The following is a 15,428-nucleotide window of genomic DNA, read 5'->3' on the forward strand; positions in this document are numbered from 1 at the left end:
ATCCGATTGGTTCCTACTGAGCTAATTGTATTGTTAATTGGCGGCATTGGCCCTCGAGATATCTCAATGTTGTTATCGTCAGCAAAGCCGATCTATGCAGTCGATACCTAATGGTATCCCCTTGACTTCGCTTCTCCCGTACACCTGTCATCAATATCCGACAAAACTGGACCCATTAAATACATTGGCTTTAAAGCTAAGCTCCGTGTGCCATGCGCAGATGAGCGCAGATATCATCTATGTACATTTGAGCCTTATTGACCACTAGCATATGCATGAAGGGATGAGGAACCCCAGTGTATCGGCGAACGGTCACTTGCACACCGTTCTTGACGAGCTTTCGAGCATAGTCCTCGCCTTCGTCACGGAGCGGATCGCAACCAGCGGTAGCAACATAAGTCCTGCAGACACCTTCCAAGTTACCGTCAAGTGGACTTATATAGCATACCGGCCGGGCAACAATCTCGGCCTTTTCGGCATCAGTCTTTGGATCATACAGTGATCTGAAGAACTTCAGACGCTTCCAGTTGAGACATGGTGCATTCTCATTCTCGGATACAGAGGGATATGGTGAGTCGGAAGGTTCGTGCATGTCATCTCCTTTCCATGTCGCTGGCACAGAAAGGATTGCTGTTGCTCGATTAGCTAAACATTCATTTTCACTGGATCAAGTGCTAGATATAAACTAACCCAGCTTGAGGTCAATCTTTTCATCCCGGGCCAACTGTTGACAAACCGCACTGATGTGCCCACCGGCTGAGATGCCACCAATGGAGATAGAATCCGGCCGGCCGTTAAGCTCTTTGCCATTCTGAGCAGCCTAGAAAATTATTAGGTTAGAAACTGAAAACTATTCTCGCTATGCTCGTGGACTAAAACATACCCAGCAGATAGCAGCCCAAGCGTCATCGTGCCCTTTACCAAAGGTGTTCTCTATTTTATGTCAGACCTGCTCACTTAAATTGGATATGATAATTCTCACCAGGCGAAAGCCTATAGTCAACATCCATCACGATGATTCCAACTCGGTTTCGCATCAACATGCAAAGCTCTGCGTCTGCAGTCAGACCTCCCAGCACGAAGCCCCCACCTAAGTAGGAAGTTAGATCGTTGTATATGTCTTTATTAAATCGAGAGAAATCAAGTACCATGGAAATTAATATGGATAGGATACGGCCCTTCTCCAAAGGGAGAGGTTCTCGGATCAGGATGATAACATCTCACTACAAACTCGTGGCCATCCTCGGCTTTGAGCTTGATGTCCTTGACAAAAGGCTCGTAAGTAAAGTCCCGATACCATGGCAATGCAAACCTTTCTGGGGTCGCCCGGATATTCTCGATGGTGATGTTGTGAGTTGCCGGTTTAATGGCCAGATGTTTGTTGTAATACTCCACAAAGTCGTCGTCCAAGCGCGACAGGAATGCGGGATCGATGGGGCTAGGCAGAGCTGGTGCCGACATATTGTATGCTTTTGAAATCTGCAAGACTCAAGGTTGTTCCTCGTCTGGAGTTTGAATCTGCACAGGCCTTTTATAGGCCACGAAGTGGATAAAGGCCGGAGGAGCATGTGCGTGTGGCCTTTGCGACCGCAATTTTTTCCCAAACCCGACGGAAATACTTTTACCGTTGTCCTAACATACCGAGGAATAGGCTAAAAGCCGAGTGGTGCCAGGTCAGTTGACCTCTTACTATATGGGTTCAACCAAGTCTCCCATCGGATGTTAGATCGGCAAAGCCGAGATAAGAACTATGTTGGGCCGAGACCCACTGTATGTACAGGTCGATATCCAGAGTGAGAAAATACACATTCGATATTTATAAAGCCATCAGATTGTAGCCTGATTACATATAATAGGTGATATTACTGCCATTTCATCGATGCAGATGGTACCTGCTCCTGCATAGATTCATCCCAAGCACTGATATCAACGCTTTGCGGCCAACCCTGCGTAAGTGTGACCCAGATAGATGATTGATATTCCTCTCGTAGATTCAAATTTGCTGTTCTGTTCAACCGGAGAAGTGAATAGATATTCTTTGAGATGGTAGCTGGCGGCAAACCGTCCCCAGGACTAGGACGGTATTCTGGTGATTGCGGACTTTGGTTGGTGGGACTGCTACATCTCGATGGAGCTTCCATATGCACGCTATCATCAAGAATACCCATGTATGCAAAGCGGTAAAGCGAGCGCATCTCTTCTAACTGTCGTAACCAGGTGTGTGCAATATCCCAAGCGCCCCGCCAAGATCTGACTAGTCGTATGTAATTCTCGAAATAGGTGTCCGCAAGGTCTTTGTCTCCCTCAGAACTGCATTCATCTTGTGTGTATCGCAGCCAAAGCAGTGGACTGGCGGTGGATAGAACTGACAGAGCAAGGAATATCGACTGTCCTTGATTTTCAAGGTGTCGATCAAAGCTTAGATAGGCATCGATCAATTTCCCAACTTGCAAGGCATGAGATACACAGGTCGATATTAGAGTTTGCTCTCTATGGAGAAACGACCAGCCAGCCGGATCCATATAATCGAGAAGTATTGAATGCTCATCTGTCTGTGGCAGATAGTCTTGATGCGAAACGCACCAGGCGCTTTGTAGAAGACAATGTATTGCCATATACGCTGCTCCTTGGTTTAGATCAAGATGTATTCTGTAGTTCTCCTCCGACCATTGCATACGAGGTGGTAGGTTATCAGTCCAATCTTGAAGCGATGCGCAGAGTTGAGCAAATCGACTAGATGGATCGGTGGGCGGCAGTTTCGAAACCATGCGCTCTTGGGTGACATGGAAATCGGCAAAGTCGCTCCATATGCAAATGCTTTTAATCAAGTATGACTGGATACCAATGTCCGAAGGGTTTCCGTTGAAATTTGCTAGGGTCTCGAGAGTCACACCTCGAGTCTTCTCCCCATAGGCCAAGGATATATCAGTGCTTGGGAGTGAGATGTTCACATTTCTGAGAGACAATGTACGTGGTTTCACCAAGCTAAACGCAAGTAATCGGTCGATTTGCAAACATGCCCAGAATGTGCGCCGTCGGATCTCGCGTTCTTGTTCAGGGTGTCTAGAGTGGTACTCCTTATTGAGTCGCATGATTTGAGCCATTCGAATCGCGGTTCCAGCATACATCCAGTGGCTTGAGCCATTGTCAGAAAGAAGCTCTGACAAAGATAGAATGAGGTTGGCCTGGATGTTAAGAACTGCTGAAATCAGAACATGTCATCCAAAAAAGGATTGGTTGATGTATGTACCTGATGGTTGATCTGAGCTTTCACGAGCAAAGCGCTTAGCCAACCCAGAAGCATGCTTGTAAACATCACGCGTCGACGCTTTCCCAAATTCATGTTGCGCATCATGTACAGAAAGATATCGTGCACAGAGTGATACGACGGCAGTTGCGAGAAATGGATGAGCCACAGCCTTCTCCTCAAGGTGCGGCTTATACGAGAATGAGCAAAAGTCATTACTGAAATGTCTTTTGAAGAATTGAACTAAGCATCGCTGGAGTGCTCGACGGCTTGGCAGCCCCCCATCGGAGGCAGTGTCTTCCGTATGCAATACAGGCTCTAAAGAGCTTTCAGCAACAGCTGCAGTCTCCAGAGGCGATGTTGAATTATTCAACACCACAAAAGACGCTCTTGGCCATTCACAAGCGATCTTCCGTGATGAACAGTGGCCACATTTTGGCCGCACCCCGTTGCATTTCGTCTTCCGTCGGCGGCTAGGATAGTTCTTCAGAGACTATGCCCGGAATGGACCCATGTAGTGACATACCAAGTGCGACAGGCCTGTGGAGTCCGAGGCGAGCTTGTGCTGACCCGGAGTGACATCCTGCCCGGTACTGGATCTGCACAATCCTCGATCCTTACAGGAAGCAGATGTCGGCAGTGAAGTTCAAGAGCCGAACCCCTTGCGTCGGCATTGCCGATGGATCCCGACGGCGCCACGTAGGGCGGACGATAAACGCCAGTTGCTCAAAAGCCATAATTGGTCAGTTAATCGACCGCTTTCATAGCCGCCTTTGCCCTGATGCCTTCTTCTTTAGGCCAGGGTGACGCTATTACTGTAGTACTGATCTGACTATCCCCTTGTCTTTTCTCTTTTTCTGCCTTGGAAAATTAGGGTTGAGCAATTGGCGCTTATCGTCCTCCGCCACGTGAGTCGCTATCACTGCGAAACCATACACTGCCGTATATAGATAGACTTGGAGTTGTTTAGAACAAAAATTTATCTACGTGAACGCGTTTACTTGAATTACAATAAAAAGGAGATCAGATCATCTGGTATAGACGATTGACTGAGAGGATCCGCGAAGAAAGACGTCATAAATTAAAGAAATGGGAAAAGAGAAATATCCCATCGACCATGAGAGTCCTACCACTGTACATGATCCTAGATCGTTCGTTCCATCGTGCAATTTCCCTAGAACAGATCTCCAAACAAAAACGTACAGCTAAAAAAAGAAGACATAACCAAATCACCAGATGAAAACCACAAGCACGCTAAGCTCCCCAGAAAAATATCATCCGTTGGGCAGAACATCGAAAATATTGAACAGCTTGCCCAGTGAGAAAAAAAGGGATAAAATCAATGCGCAGGTACAGCGCCGAATAGATCAGAATCGAAATGGGTTGAAACAAGGATCGTGAATGTGCAAAAAAGGATTCGGAGAAAGGCATGTGGTATCTACGTGAGAGCATGAGCGTGACAAAAAGAAAGGTGTTCCGTCAGGACGAGAGATTGTGAGGGTCATGGCGGTTCGTTAAAAAGGTGGGCTGACCATCTAGATGATCTGCAGGTAGTTGCTCGGCACCAGGCCTGGGTGGCCTCGGGCGTTGGTGACTTCGGCTTCCCACCATCCGTCGTCTTGAAGGCGGATGACAGCAAGGACATCACCCTTACCGAAACCGAGTTCCTCGGGGATGGCGGCAGTGTAACTGTACATAGCACGAGCTGTGAATTTGAAGAAGGGTCAGAAAGGAATCAATATGGAGGGAGATCATGGCACTATGCTTACCGAAATGAAGGATGGGACGTCCATCGCGACTGAACTTTCTTCCGGGTTCAGCAACAGCAAGAGTGCGGCTTCGAGAGCGGCCCACTGGAGGCGGAGTATTGCTACTGTCACCGTACTGAGACATAGGTCGGCCATCGCCGCGACGAGTAGCCGAGCCATAACCATCGCGAGAGCCCGCGCCGTACATTTCAACTGGACCGCTAGAAAGCTGCAGCTCCATACCCCCAGCGCTGGAAGGACGGACCTGTTGCCTAAACTGGGGCTGAGGAGAAACTGCACGAGTTGATACAGCTGGGGAGGCCCGTCGAGCATAATCGTTAGGCGAGTATGGGGGGTCTTGTGCGCGACTGGGCGTAGGGGATTGGGTGTAACGGCTGCGCATACTGCTAGACTGGTATGCAGCTGGACTTTGCGCAGGGCTTGCAGATCCACTGTATTGGGCAGCCATGCGAGTATCAACTCGGGGAGAAGACACCTGAGGGCTGGCACTGCGGCGAGTGGACGGGGCCGGGGATCGTGCGCGAGGGACCTCAGTCCTGGGTGCAGGCGCCATGCTTGGACTGTTGGCACCGCCTCGTAGCATGCTTTGAGTCTGTCCAGTGTATCGCTGAGTAGTTTTTTGCATCTGTTTTTTCGTGAAAGCCGGCTCCGGGGCGTCAAGTCTCTTCACAGAAGGATCATTGTACGCAGGAGGAGCACCGGAAGAGCTACCACCATAGGTAGACGACGGGGCCGATGGGTTTGGTGTCTGGATACCGTGGTATCTATCCGCTGAGACACGCAGAGTGGACTGCTTTCCACCGGTCTTCAAATCTGCTAAAGCACGGGCAATGGGATCCACATTGTCTTCGGCAGCCTTAGCTTGCTGGGCTCCGGCCTTAGCATTCTTGTCAGGTGAAGCAACGTCAAAGACATTGTTGCCAACATTGAGCTGGAAGTTGGCGCGAGGATCGACGGGCTCAGGACTATGGCGTTCAGGCTGAGCTTGGGGAGCAGGCTTGGTAGGGCTAGCCGGCTTCGTGGGAGAGCCCCAAGGGCTGCTACGAGAGGAAGATTGACCACCAATCACCGGTCTCTCCTTGTCATGACGGCTCTTGCGACGGAAGGGACTGTTGCTAAAGAAGGCACTCTTCTTCTTTTGAACAGACTTGTCCTCACTTTGACTCGGGAGGGGTGCACTGTTGGTCGGCTTGGGTGGAGACTTGTGGGTTGTGATAGGAGCCTCGACGCTTGACATGGAAGTAGGGTTTGAGACTTCGCTTTGAGAATCCCGGCTAGAGGGGCGGTATGCACTGGCCGAGCTGCGTTCCGAAGGTGGCCCAGTGCGGCAGAACATTGTCATGCCATCGGTCGGGTAAGCATTGTGAGGAATTGCATTGATCTCGCCATGCTGCTGAGGGTCGTAGTTCGGCGGCAAATAGCCACCTCGGCGAAGGTCCAGTGGGGCTGGTGGCTGGGCAATGGGAGCTGGTGCCGGAACGGGAGCTGGAGCGGGAGCTTGAATCGGAGCTTGAATCGGAGCTTGAACGGGGGCCTGAATTGGAGCCTGAATTGGGGCTTGGGTTGGAGCTGGCGCTGGAGCCGGGGCCGGGTGGCCCATTTGTGCAGCGAGTTCAGAATCCGGGTCATGATGGGACTCGAAAGTGGATGGTTGAGGCGACGACGTGCGGAAAGCTGGATTCATAGCTCGCTGGAACTGGGCGACTGAATAGCCTTCCCCATCTTCGATATCCGACATATCATCATCCTCCTTGCAGAAGTTGATAAACCGAGGAGCATCCGGAATTTCCTGGCCGGTTCCTCGTTCTTTGATGAAGAAGACAATGTCCTTTTCAACCTCACAATTCTCCAGAGACAAACGGATCTTTTCGCAGGACTAAACGATGAGTTAGCATGTAAGACTGGAAAAAGGTGGCAATCGACATACTGCATCGTCGCTCACGCAAACGGTAGAGGCAATGTTGGCGTACGTCCATAGGCTGCTCTTTGTAAAGTCGAGACGCTCTTCTTCCAAGTCTTGGAATTTCTGCGATAGAGGATTAGTATTGAGAGCATTCGAATTCCCCAATAAGACGCATAACATACGTCACAAGCAGCCTTCCATTCCTTGTTCCAACGCCCAGTGGTCTCCTCAAGCGTCTTGATAGCAGCTTCGTATTCGTTGCTATTCGAGGCCAGTTGAATCTGTGTCTTCTCAAGCTTCGCCTTGTTCTTGCGTTCCTCTTGGCCCATCACCATGTGTCCTTGCGCAAGGTATCCCTTAATCCGTAGGCAGTCTTGCTCGAAGCGATCGCGAGTCTTGAGGAAAACAAAGTCAGCATATTATCCCTGTGAAATAACTTCGATACAGAGAGACCGACCTTGTTGACCAGTTGCGTTTGTTGCATCTTATTCTTATGAAGACGCTCAATGCCATCCTGGATAATTTTCCGCCTCTCTTTGATACCCTTCGAGAACGCATGTAGTGGCTCTTCAAGCTCAGTCTTCATCTGGCCCGCGATCGCGGCGTGTGCCTTCGCGATGGACTCGGTTTCCCCGCGGACCACATCCAGCGAAGAGCGAAGGGATCCTGATTCGACTGAGCCGAGGGTTTTGCGGCAGAGTGCCTGGAGTTTTCGGGCGTATTCGTCTTCAATCGCAGCGCGTACTGTTCATCCATGTTCATCCATTAGTCTCGGACAAAGCCCATTTCCAGTCGCAATTGGCGTACCGCTGTAGAAAACTTTCAATTCATCGCTTGTAACCTTTGATGCGTGCATGCGGTCAAGCATAGGTTGCAGTCCAGCATCATCCTTGCCCCAGAAATTGTTGGCAACTAATACAAGGTTAGGTCAAAATGTTGTGGCGTGTCAACCAGCATATTTCTCTTACAGGACATAGAGACCGACGGTCCCTCAGCCACGGTCCCAGGCATTGTTATCGGTGTCGAGCCTCGGCCAGCCTTTGCTCAATAATAGAGAAAAAAGAACAGGTACAATGAAAGAACGAAAATCAAAACGTAACGGGAATATGATAAAATGAGAACGCAAAAGAGACCAGGCGGTCGCTGAATGTTCAGGTGGTTGATCCGAGGGATGAGGCTTGGAGATGTTTACAGCGCGTCACTCGGGGCAACGGCGCTCATGTCCCAATACCCCGCTTATGTAATGTGACATCGCGCTGCCCAACCAAGGCAGCTAAATTGTGACGCGTCACTTTGACAGAAAACTACGATTCTTTTTGTAAATTTCGAATGATGATTTCATTCTATTTGTGGTCTCTCTAAGCCATAGGGGGTAGGGGGTCGTATGTTCAAATGCATTCTATGTAAACCGACCCCAAATCAACAACGCAAAACCAAAACCCATGTCCATGAAAATAGAAGAAGAATACATATTCTGAAGTAGCCCCTTCCGCAAAAACAGGAAAAACGCCGAGTATGTGACACTGTTGTCAGATATGATAACAATGGGAGCCGTGAAAGGAACACAAAAGGCAGCAAATAGCAGCAAAGATCATGATCATATGTCGTATGTTATCCCCCAATTTCATCGTGATTCATTCGAAGAAGACCTCTTCGATTCATAAAAGGTCATGTTTTTCATATCACTTCGGATTATTGAAGCATGGTCGTCGTAAAGTATACAATCTCCACTTAGTAAAGCAGAGCATTGGCAGAAGGGGGAAGAGTGAAGCTCGAGCTGGGAGTGGCCGAGCTGAAGACACTGGGGTAGTCCTGGTTGTAGAAGTCCCGAGCGATAACGGGAGTAGCAGCGAGAGGGATCGCAGTGACACTGGCCGTCGAGGACTCATCACCGCGAGCGAACTGAAGAGGATCACCAGTGGCCATCAAGCCACGGCGGAAGAATCCAGAGCCAGAACTCGGGGCAGGGAAGAAAGAAGCGCCCGGAGGAGGGGCGGCATGAGAGTGGGGAGTCGAGGTCGGGGTGGGAGTGCTGGACGGAGTGGCAGTGATGGTGACAGTCACTGGTGAAAGAGCAGTGCCCGTCGCAGTGGTAACGGACTGGATAGTTTCGGTCACAGTTTCAGTTTCTGGAGTGGCAGAGCTGGTCGGGTCTCCATCGACATTGACCACTTGGTAGCTGACTTTGCGGCGAGCGATCTCTGCTTGGGGATTGGTGAATGGGGCAGCGTATGTGAGGCCGATGGAGGAGAGGATGACAAGTGCTGCGGCGGAGGAGAAATGCATGATGGCGAGAATTTGAGAGTGAGAATGTCAAAGCACGTATGGAGATGAAGGAGTTTCGAGGTATGGTGACAATGCAATTAGGAATCGTGGAATATCGCTGGAATCGGAAGAATGGTCAGGTATGGAATTTGGTGTAGTCGCAGGTTGGGTTGAAGTGAGTTGGAAGATTGAAAGGACAAAGATGAAAGAGGTAGGGTTTAAAAATGAGAATCATTGCAATCGCGATCACAGTGTTGGACAGCATGAAGTATATGCGATCCACATGGCAATCTCGCGATTGGCTCTAGAAAATTCGGCAGGCTGGGATCGGCGTGGCTGGGGATTCGAAGCGACTCCGCAATCATGAAAACCAGCCACCTTCTTGCCTCAATGAGCTCTGACACGGCTCCACGCGGAAACGCCACCTGCACGTCGCAGAACGTGCCTGATCACCCGAGTGGGCAGTTGGCGCTTGTTGAAGACCAGTCAAGGGGCCAATAAAAACAGCCGTTGCTGGGGAGATTGAGTGTTTACATAAGCAATAGGCGTGGCTGGGGTTCCACACTGACAGATGGAGTCCACATCCTGCACATACTGCATCATATCACTGCACAATAATCCACATAATAATTAACACAAAACCTGGTGCCTAGTTACTTTTCTTAGCGCAGGGAGTAAAAGGTTGATTTCATTCACTTCATTGGATTATTCGCCTCTGATCGACCGGTAACTCGGAATCCACCGACTATATTGATCCTGGATCGACATTGTGCCGAGACAGGTCTCGGCCGGTGGCAGGGTAAATTAGATAGCAAGATCTTCAACACGCAACAGGCCACAGCCCATCCCAGCACAAGCCCAGCCTGCACTCGGGCGGTTCGGATTCCAACCCAGCGCGGTGACGTGTGTTCGCTCATCATGGACGGTGGTGAGAGAGGAGCCAAGTTGAGGGCGCTTGTCGCCCGACAGATTCCGGGCCAGACTCTGAGTTTCCGCCCGGTATCCCTCATAGAATCGACTAGCACCCGAGCTATCTTTGTCAAGGCCAGGTGCCCAGTCGTGGGAGAACCAGGTTTGTTGCCAGTGTTGCTCTTTGCTGTAGAGAAGCCGGCGGAATGGATTGGTAGCCACGACTTCGCCGCCTGCTGTGCCAAATAATAGAGATGGGTGGAAGAAATTACACGGTGCCAGACTGATCACCGAGCTAGGCATCCTGCCGGCTGATTGAGTCGCAAAAAACTTGTGAATTGGCATCAACCGACCAAAATCGTTCTCATCGTAGGAGTAAACGGACTGAAGGATGGGAGAGTAGCTCAGATGACCAGGAGCCTGGCGCTGTCGCACAGGAGTCGTGTTCTCGCTCTCGGGGTTGATCATGGACCAAAGCCTTGTTTCGCCATCAATAGATGTGGTGGCGATAAGATGAGGGTTGGTCGGGTAGGCTGATGTGATGCTGAGCACATAGGACGCATGGATAGGCTTGTAGAAATATGGAATGGGCTCGATATCGGACGTGGGTAAAATACTCCAAATCGCCACAAATCCGTCAGAGCATCCCACGGCGATGTCAGTGGGTGAGAGCCATGTTAAACATGAGGAGACATTGGAGGGCGATTTGGCCTCAAAGAAGGGTGAGTGGATTTTGACTAGATGCCGAGTCTGTCAGATTGCCATTTCTTAGTGATTAGAATCGCCATTTTCACATACCGAATTCCGTCTTCTTTCCGGGTCCCAACCTGACGTCTAGAACCCTTATCTTCCCATCTCCCCAAATGCCAGCCAACAGACCAATGGTTTTCATACCATTTTGGTCGTCCTCCTCTCGCTTTTGCCGAGCCATAGGGCACCAGGCTATGCGGCGTACATCACCCCAGTCAGTGCACAGAACCAGCCGAAGCAGTGGCTTGGTCTCCATGTCAAGCGTACGGGTAATAGAGCCTGCCTGTTTACCTGTAAATTCCCATAGTTGCACAGCACAAGGGTAAGAGGGCGCTGGTCGGAACGGCGAAAAGGGTTCACTTCCATGGGAGGCGTGTTTTTCCTTCTGTTCGGACGTGATTGGAGTGACCAAGGCCAGGTACTGGGAAAAGCCATCCTGGTTCGGAGCCCATGCCACGCATTGAATCTTCTGCTCGAAGCTGATCAACCAGCCCTCTCGGACGTTCTCACTAGCTCGGTCGCTCTTCTGGGCTTTGGTCTCTTCCCATGCCTGCCCAAAGTTTAGAGACTCGTGGTGGCCCAAGTGAAAGACTTTTTGATCGTTGGCAGCACCCATGAGAATGGTATGCTTTGCCTTCTTCGCCTTGGGTAAATATTTTCGACGCGCATCCGCGTCCTTGAGCTTTGGACCAACTTTCTGCGCCTCCCGGAACACCTCCCCAATGTCTTTGTCGTAATACCAGTCCCAGCCAGATGTTCGCTCTTTTTCCATATCCTCCGGAGCGACGCCCCAGGTTGGCCCGTACTCATAGTCATTAGCTGTTGATTGAATGTCCAGAGTGTGGCGAGTGGGAAGGCAAGTATCCACGCCTCGAGCCCATCGATCACGCGTGAAAAGAACAGCGAGTAGGTCTCTGTCATCGTCACCAAAGGTCGACATGTAGTACATAGGCTTTGACACGTTCTCTCTGGGATCAACACATCCACGAGCACGTATCTCACTCGCAGAGACCTTGATAGTTTGGTGGACAGCTCCTTTGTTCTCAAGGAATTTCTGCTGGCTTTGGACCGTGTTCGGTCGAGATCTTCCACCCGGAGTTCTTGGAGTCCTGGGGGTGGCTGCGGGTTCATCGACGTCCATTTCATCAACATAGTCAGGATACTGAGCTTCCCGAGCGTCGCCATCCTCGTCTTCCTCTTCCTCATCGTTCACTTCCCCGGCGACGAATTCGTCATCTGACGCGGAATCCTCGTCACGACGCCGCTTCCCCTTTTGAGTTGCAGATCTCTGCCGCTCCTCGGAATCAGATTCATCGGTGATCCCCGCTGACTCGAATGGGTCATTCGTATAGACCGCCCTTGGGCCCTTGAGACGGCCCGATCTGCGAGCAGAAGCCATCTCCAGTGATTTGAGAGTGGGGCACCGTGAATGTTTGAAATCACGATTCAGGGCCCCGGGGGCACTAAATTATTCTTCTCAAGTGACTGCCCGGATACGCAGTAGAAGCAGGATGTATGTGGTGGAGGATAGAAAGCGTGGGCGCTGGAATGCTGAAGCTAGCTTCTGGTTGACGGATGGTACCTCGAGAAGCTCGAAAAGGCGCTATACCCGATTGGGACGAGTCCACCAGATCACGAAACAAAGCAGATTTCAATTTCTGTGTGCTGCATCGTGGATGAAATCAAATAATATTTCTTAGAGAATAAAAACCGTGAAGATATAAGTAAATTACTATGGTACACTATAGGCAAGAGGGGAGATGATTGTTTATATTGTATATGAACCCTAGACTCCCAAGACTCCCTACATGATATCGTTCATCAGGATCCGATTTATCGTAACGAACCACTAAGGTATAAGAGCACTACCAGTCACAGTATGAAGTTATTTCGCGACCACCATCTCCGAAAGAATCTGATCCAGATGGCGCTGGAGTGTAAAATGGGTGGCCTCCGGAAACTCTTTCAGCTCGCAGTGAGGGAGACGCTCTGCCATATATCGCATCATCTCGACCGGTGCATTTGCATCCTTCGTTCCATGCCAGATTCTTATCTTGTTGTAAGTCACATCCTCAAACTTGATACCCCAGCTAGATGTCAAGAGTTGGGCATCGTACACGGCTGGACCTGTACCCTGGCGAAAAGCCTCAAATACCTGGCGAGCCAGGGTTGCTCTCAAATAATCAGCAGACTTGCTTGATTCCTGGTCTCCAACCTGGCTGGCAAGCACCTTGTCTATTCTTTGAATTCCAGAAGGTGATGATAAAGCCCTTCTAAACATCCATAGGAGTAGACCGAGGACTCCCCCATAACCAGAGGGCCAATGATGTGCCGTGAAAGCGCTGAGTCGGTATGGCAGAGACATATGATAAGCCCCTGCCTCCCATGGGCCCGCACCACACATGATGCCAACTGCAGAGAGCATCTCCGGGGGCAGCCGATATGCACATGCCAACGCATATGGACTGCCACCGGAGCCGCCGAGAACTGCGAAGCGGGTCAATCCAAGATGCTGAGCCAGTGCTTGAACATCATCCGGCCAGTCTAGGATCCTGCGCTCGGGGTCAAAAGTGGTGAGACCGTAGCCATTGCGGTCTGGTGTGATAATGCGAATCTTGTGGCGCTGGGCTGTATCATCGATGTCTAGGGTCTCAAGGCGCGAGCTAGGATATCCATGCATGAAGAGAACTGGGTAATCGCCGGGTCGGCCATGCTCCGCAAATCCTAAAGTACGACCATCGGGTAGGCGCATCGTCTGGCTTTCACGTCCACGAGCAGTGCTGACATGGCGGATCGCATTTCGACAATAACCGCGAACCAAGGGTGGGAAGAGCCTCGGGGCGGCGTTCATGATGGATGGAGATTATATCGACCTGAAGCCGCCCGAACAGGCGATCCAGGACCTTTAAAATACCTCCATCTGTAAGTGTCCATCCGGACTCAAACAAGGTCCGGGTTAAAGCCAAGCCCGTACCGATTGGCCCCCAAGCTTTAAAAGGAATCTCGCAGCGCTGGCTGACATCAGCAACGGTTTGAGGATCTTTTAGAGCTAAGGAGCATCTAAGAAAAGCCACAAAATATGGGGTTGGCTTTTCCTCATCTGGTCCCCGACTTGATTAAGATCAAGTGGAACAAACAGCTCGATTTCAAACGTCATGCCTAGTCTTTTCTTAAGGATATTAGATTGGCCTTGAGCCCCGCGGTGGGGTACGTCAATCATCAATCGCCCCGCCGCCTTTCAATAACCATCCTGTCTCTGGTTCAACCATCGCGGTTACCTTTGTCATTATCCAGAAACAATGTCTTCTAACGCCAATCGTGGATTGTCACACCGCGGTGTTCTTCACGAATATGTATGACCCGTATTGCTACAGCGAACCACACATGAGCTGACCACTCATTTCAGGCTCCCAGGCTCGTAGCCTTCGAGTTCACATCGCCCACCAAAGCGAGCAGCAAGCCAAATAGCTTGATCTTCGTGGGCGGGCTGACGGACGGGTTTTGCACAGTTCCCTATGTATCAAAGCTAGCGGAAGCTCTAGAGGGGTCGGATTGGTCACTGTTCTCCATCTTATTGACATCTTCGTACAATGGATTCGGAACCAGCAGTCTCGACAGAGATGTGGAGGAACTTGGTAAATGTGTGCAGTTCATTCGAGACCTCAAAGCCGATCGACTACCTGGAGCACCTTCAGCGTCTGGGAAGATCGCGATCATGGGCCACTCGACAGGCAGTCAGGATGTCCTGCACTATCTCTACGCTCCCAATCCTCTTCCCAAGACGGATTTCGACATGGGACTCCACTACATTGTTCGGCCCGAGATAGACGGTGCAATCATGCAAGCCCCGGTCTCCGACCGAGAAGCTATCCTCGCTACTATGGAGTCTGCCCCCAATCCGAATGAAGCACGAGGAGCCTATGACCAGCTCGTGGATGCCGCCAAGACCCGGCCGTGGACCGCAGATGGAACAGACTCCATTCTTCCCATGAACATGGTTGGAATGACTGGTCTGCCGGGTGATGCGCCACTCAGTGCTCGCAGATTCCTCAGTCTGGCTAGCCCGGACAGCCCAGCAAACCCATCGGAGGATGACCTCTTTAGCTCCGATTTAAGTGATAAGCGCCTTGAGGAGACCTTTGGGGCAATCGGGTCTCGCGGTATTTTGCAGACAAAGTTGTGTGTTCTGTATTCTGGCAGTGATGAATATTGCCCGTCGTGGGTGGACAAGGAGAAATTGATGGGAAGATGGAAACAGGCCACCGAGGCCGGAGGTGCCAAATGGGATGCGGAAACCAGTGGCCTCGTTTCTGGTGCAAGTCACAATGTTCAGGACCAAGGCCAGACGGACCTGATTGACCGCGTCGTCCGATACCTGGAGAGTCTCTGAAGTGAGTGACACTACAAGTGAGATTGATCATATTAGATCGCTGGAATTATGTCAAATCATTAAGATGATATTACAAACCCACATAACGGGACAAGAAACATTGTATTTTATCAACACATCAGAAATTGCGAGACATGCAAACACCAACCAGGGGCACAGGAATTTATAAGGAGAGAGAAGAGATCGAAATGGGGT

At 50.5% G+C, this 15,428-nt stretch overlaps 7 protein-coding genes across 7 annotated transcripts; 1 reads left to right on the top strand and 6 right to left on the bottom strand.

Moving 5' to 3' along the window:
• Positions 1 to 196: 196 nt before the first annotated feature.
• Positions 197 to 1,461, bottom strand: N7496_001714 (alpha/beta hydrolase; the record flags this gene model as incomplete). Its single annotated transcript, XM_056694645.1, has 5 exons — positions 197 to 630; positions 691 to 820; positions 884 to 933; positions 983 to 1,090; positions 1,149 to 1,461. 5 exons carry the CDS (start codon positions 1,459 to 1,461, stop codon positions 197 to 199), a joined length of 1,035 nt encoding a protein of 344 aa, XP_056561374.1.
• A 401-nt stretch (positions 1,462 to 1,862) lies between these two features.
• On the bottom strand, positions 1,863 to 3,092 carry N7496_001715 (fungal specific transcription factor domain-containing protein; the record flags this gene model as incomplete). Its single annotated transcript, XM_056694646.1, has 1 exon — positions 1,863 to 3,092. The coding sequence occupies one exon, from the start codon at positions 3,090 to 3,092 to the stop codon at positions 1,863 to 1,865; it is 1,230 nt and encodes a 409-aa protein (XP_056561375.1).
• Positions 3,093 to 4,782: 1,690 nt separating this feature from the next.
• Positions 4,783 to 7,930, bottom strand: N7496_001716 (formin-binding protein HOF1; the record flags this gene model as incomplete). The annotated part of the gene is made up of 7 exons (XM_056694647.1): positions 4,783 to 4,952; positions 5,017 to 6,892; positions 6,944 to 7,042; positions 7,102 to 7,314; positions 7,377 to 7,663; positions 7,727 to 7,831; positions 7,888 to 7,930. 7 exons carry the CDS (start codon positions 7,928 to 7,930, stop codon positions 4,783 to 4,785), a joined length of 2,793 nt encoding a protein of 930 aa, XP_056561376.1.
• Positions 7,931 to 8,650: 720 nt separating this feature from the next.
• On the bottom strand, positions 8,651 to 9,205 carry N7496_001717 (uncharacterized protein; the record flags this gene model as incomplete). Its single annotated transcript, XM_056694648.1, has 1 exon — positions 8,651 to 9,205. One exon carries the CDS (start codon positions 9,203 to 9,205, stop codon positions 8,651 to 8,653), a length of 555 nt encoding a protein of 184 aa, XP_056561377.1.
• Positions 9,206 to 9,988: 783 nt separating this feature from the next.
• On the bottom strand, positions 9,989 to 12,242 carry N7496_001718 (transcription factor TFIIIC subunit TFC6; the record flags this gene model as incomplete). The annotated part of the gene is made up of 2 exons (XM_056694649.1): positions 9,989 to 10,830; positions 10,892 to 12,242. 2 exons carry the CDS (start codon positions 12,240 to 12,242, stop codon positions 9,989 to 9,991), a joined length of 2,193 nt encoding a protein of 730 aa, XP_056561378.1.
• Positions 12,243 to 12,728: 486 nt separating this feature from the next.
• Positions 12,729 to 13,694, bottom strand: N7496_001719 (alpha/beta fold hydrolase; the record flags this gene model as incomplete). The annotated part of the gene is made up of 1 exon (XM_056694650.1): positions 12,729 to 13,694. The coding sequence occupies one exon, from the start codon at positions 13,692 to 13,694 to the stop codon at positions 12,729 to 12,731; it is 966 nt and encodes a 321-aa protein (XP_056561379.1).
• A 448-nt stretch (positions 13,695 to 14,142) lies between these two features.
• Positions 14,143 to 15,233, top strand: N7496_001720 (uncharacterized protein; the record flags this gene model as incomplete). The annotated part of the gene is made up of 2 exons (XM_056694651.1): positions 14,143 to 14,196; positions 14,250 to 15,233. 2 exons carry the CDS (start codon positions 14,143 to 14,145, stop codon positions 15,231 to 15,233), a joined length of 1,038 nt encoding a protein of 345 aa, XP_056561380.1.
• Between the last annotated feature and the right edge of the window lie 195 nt (positions 15,234 to 15,428).

The sequence above is a fragment of the Penicillium cataractarum genome, assembly GCF_028827025.1.
Source record: "Penicillium cataractarum strain IBT 29864 chromosome Unknown utg000001l, whole genome shotgun sequence".
NCBI classification, from domain to species: domain Eukaryota; kingdom Fungi; phylum Ascomycota; class Eurotiomycetes; order Eurotiales; family Aspergillaceae; genus Penicillium; species Penicillium cataractarum.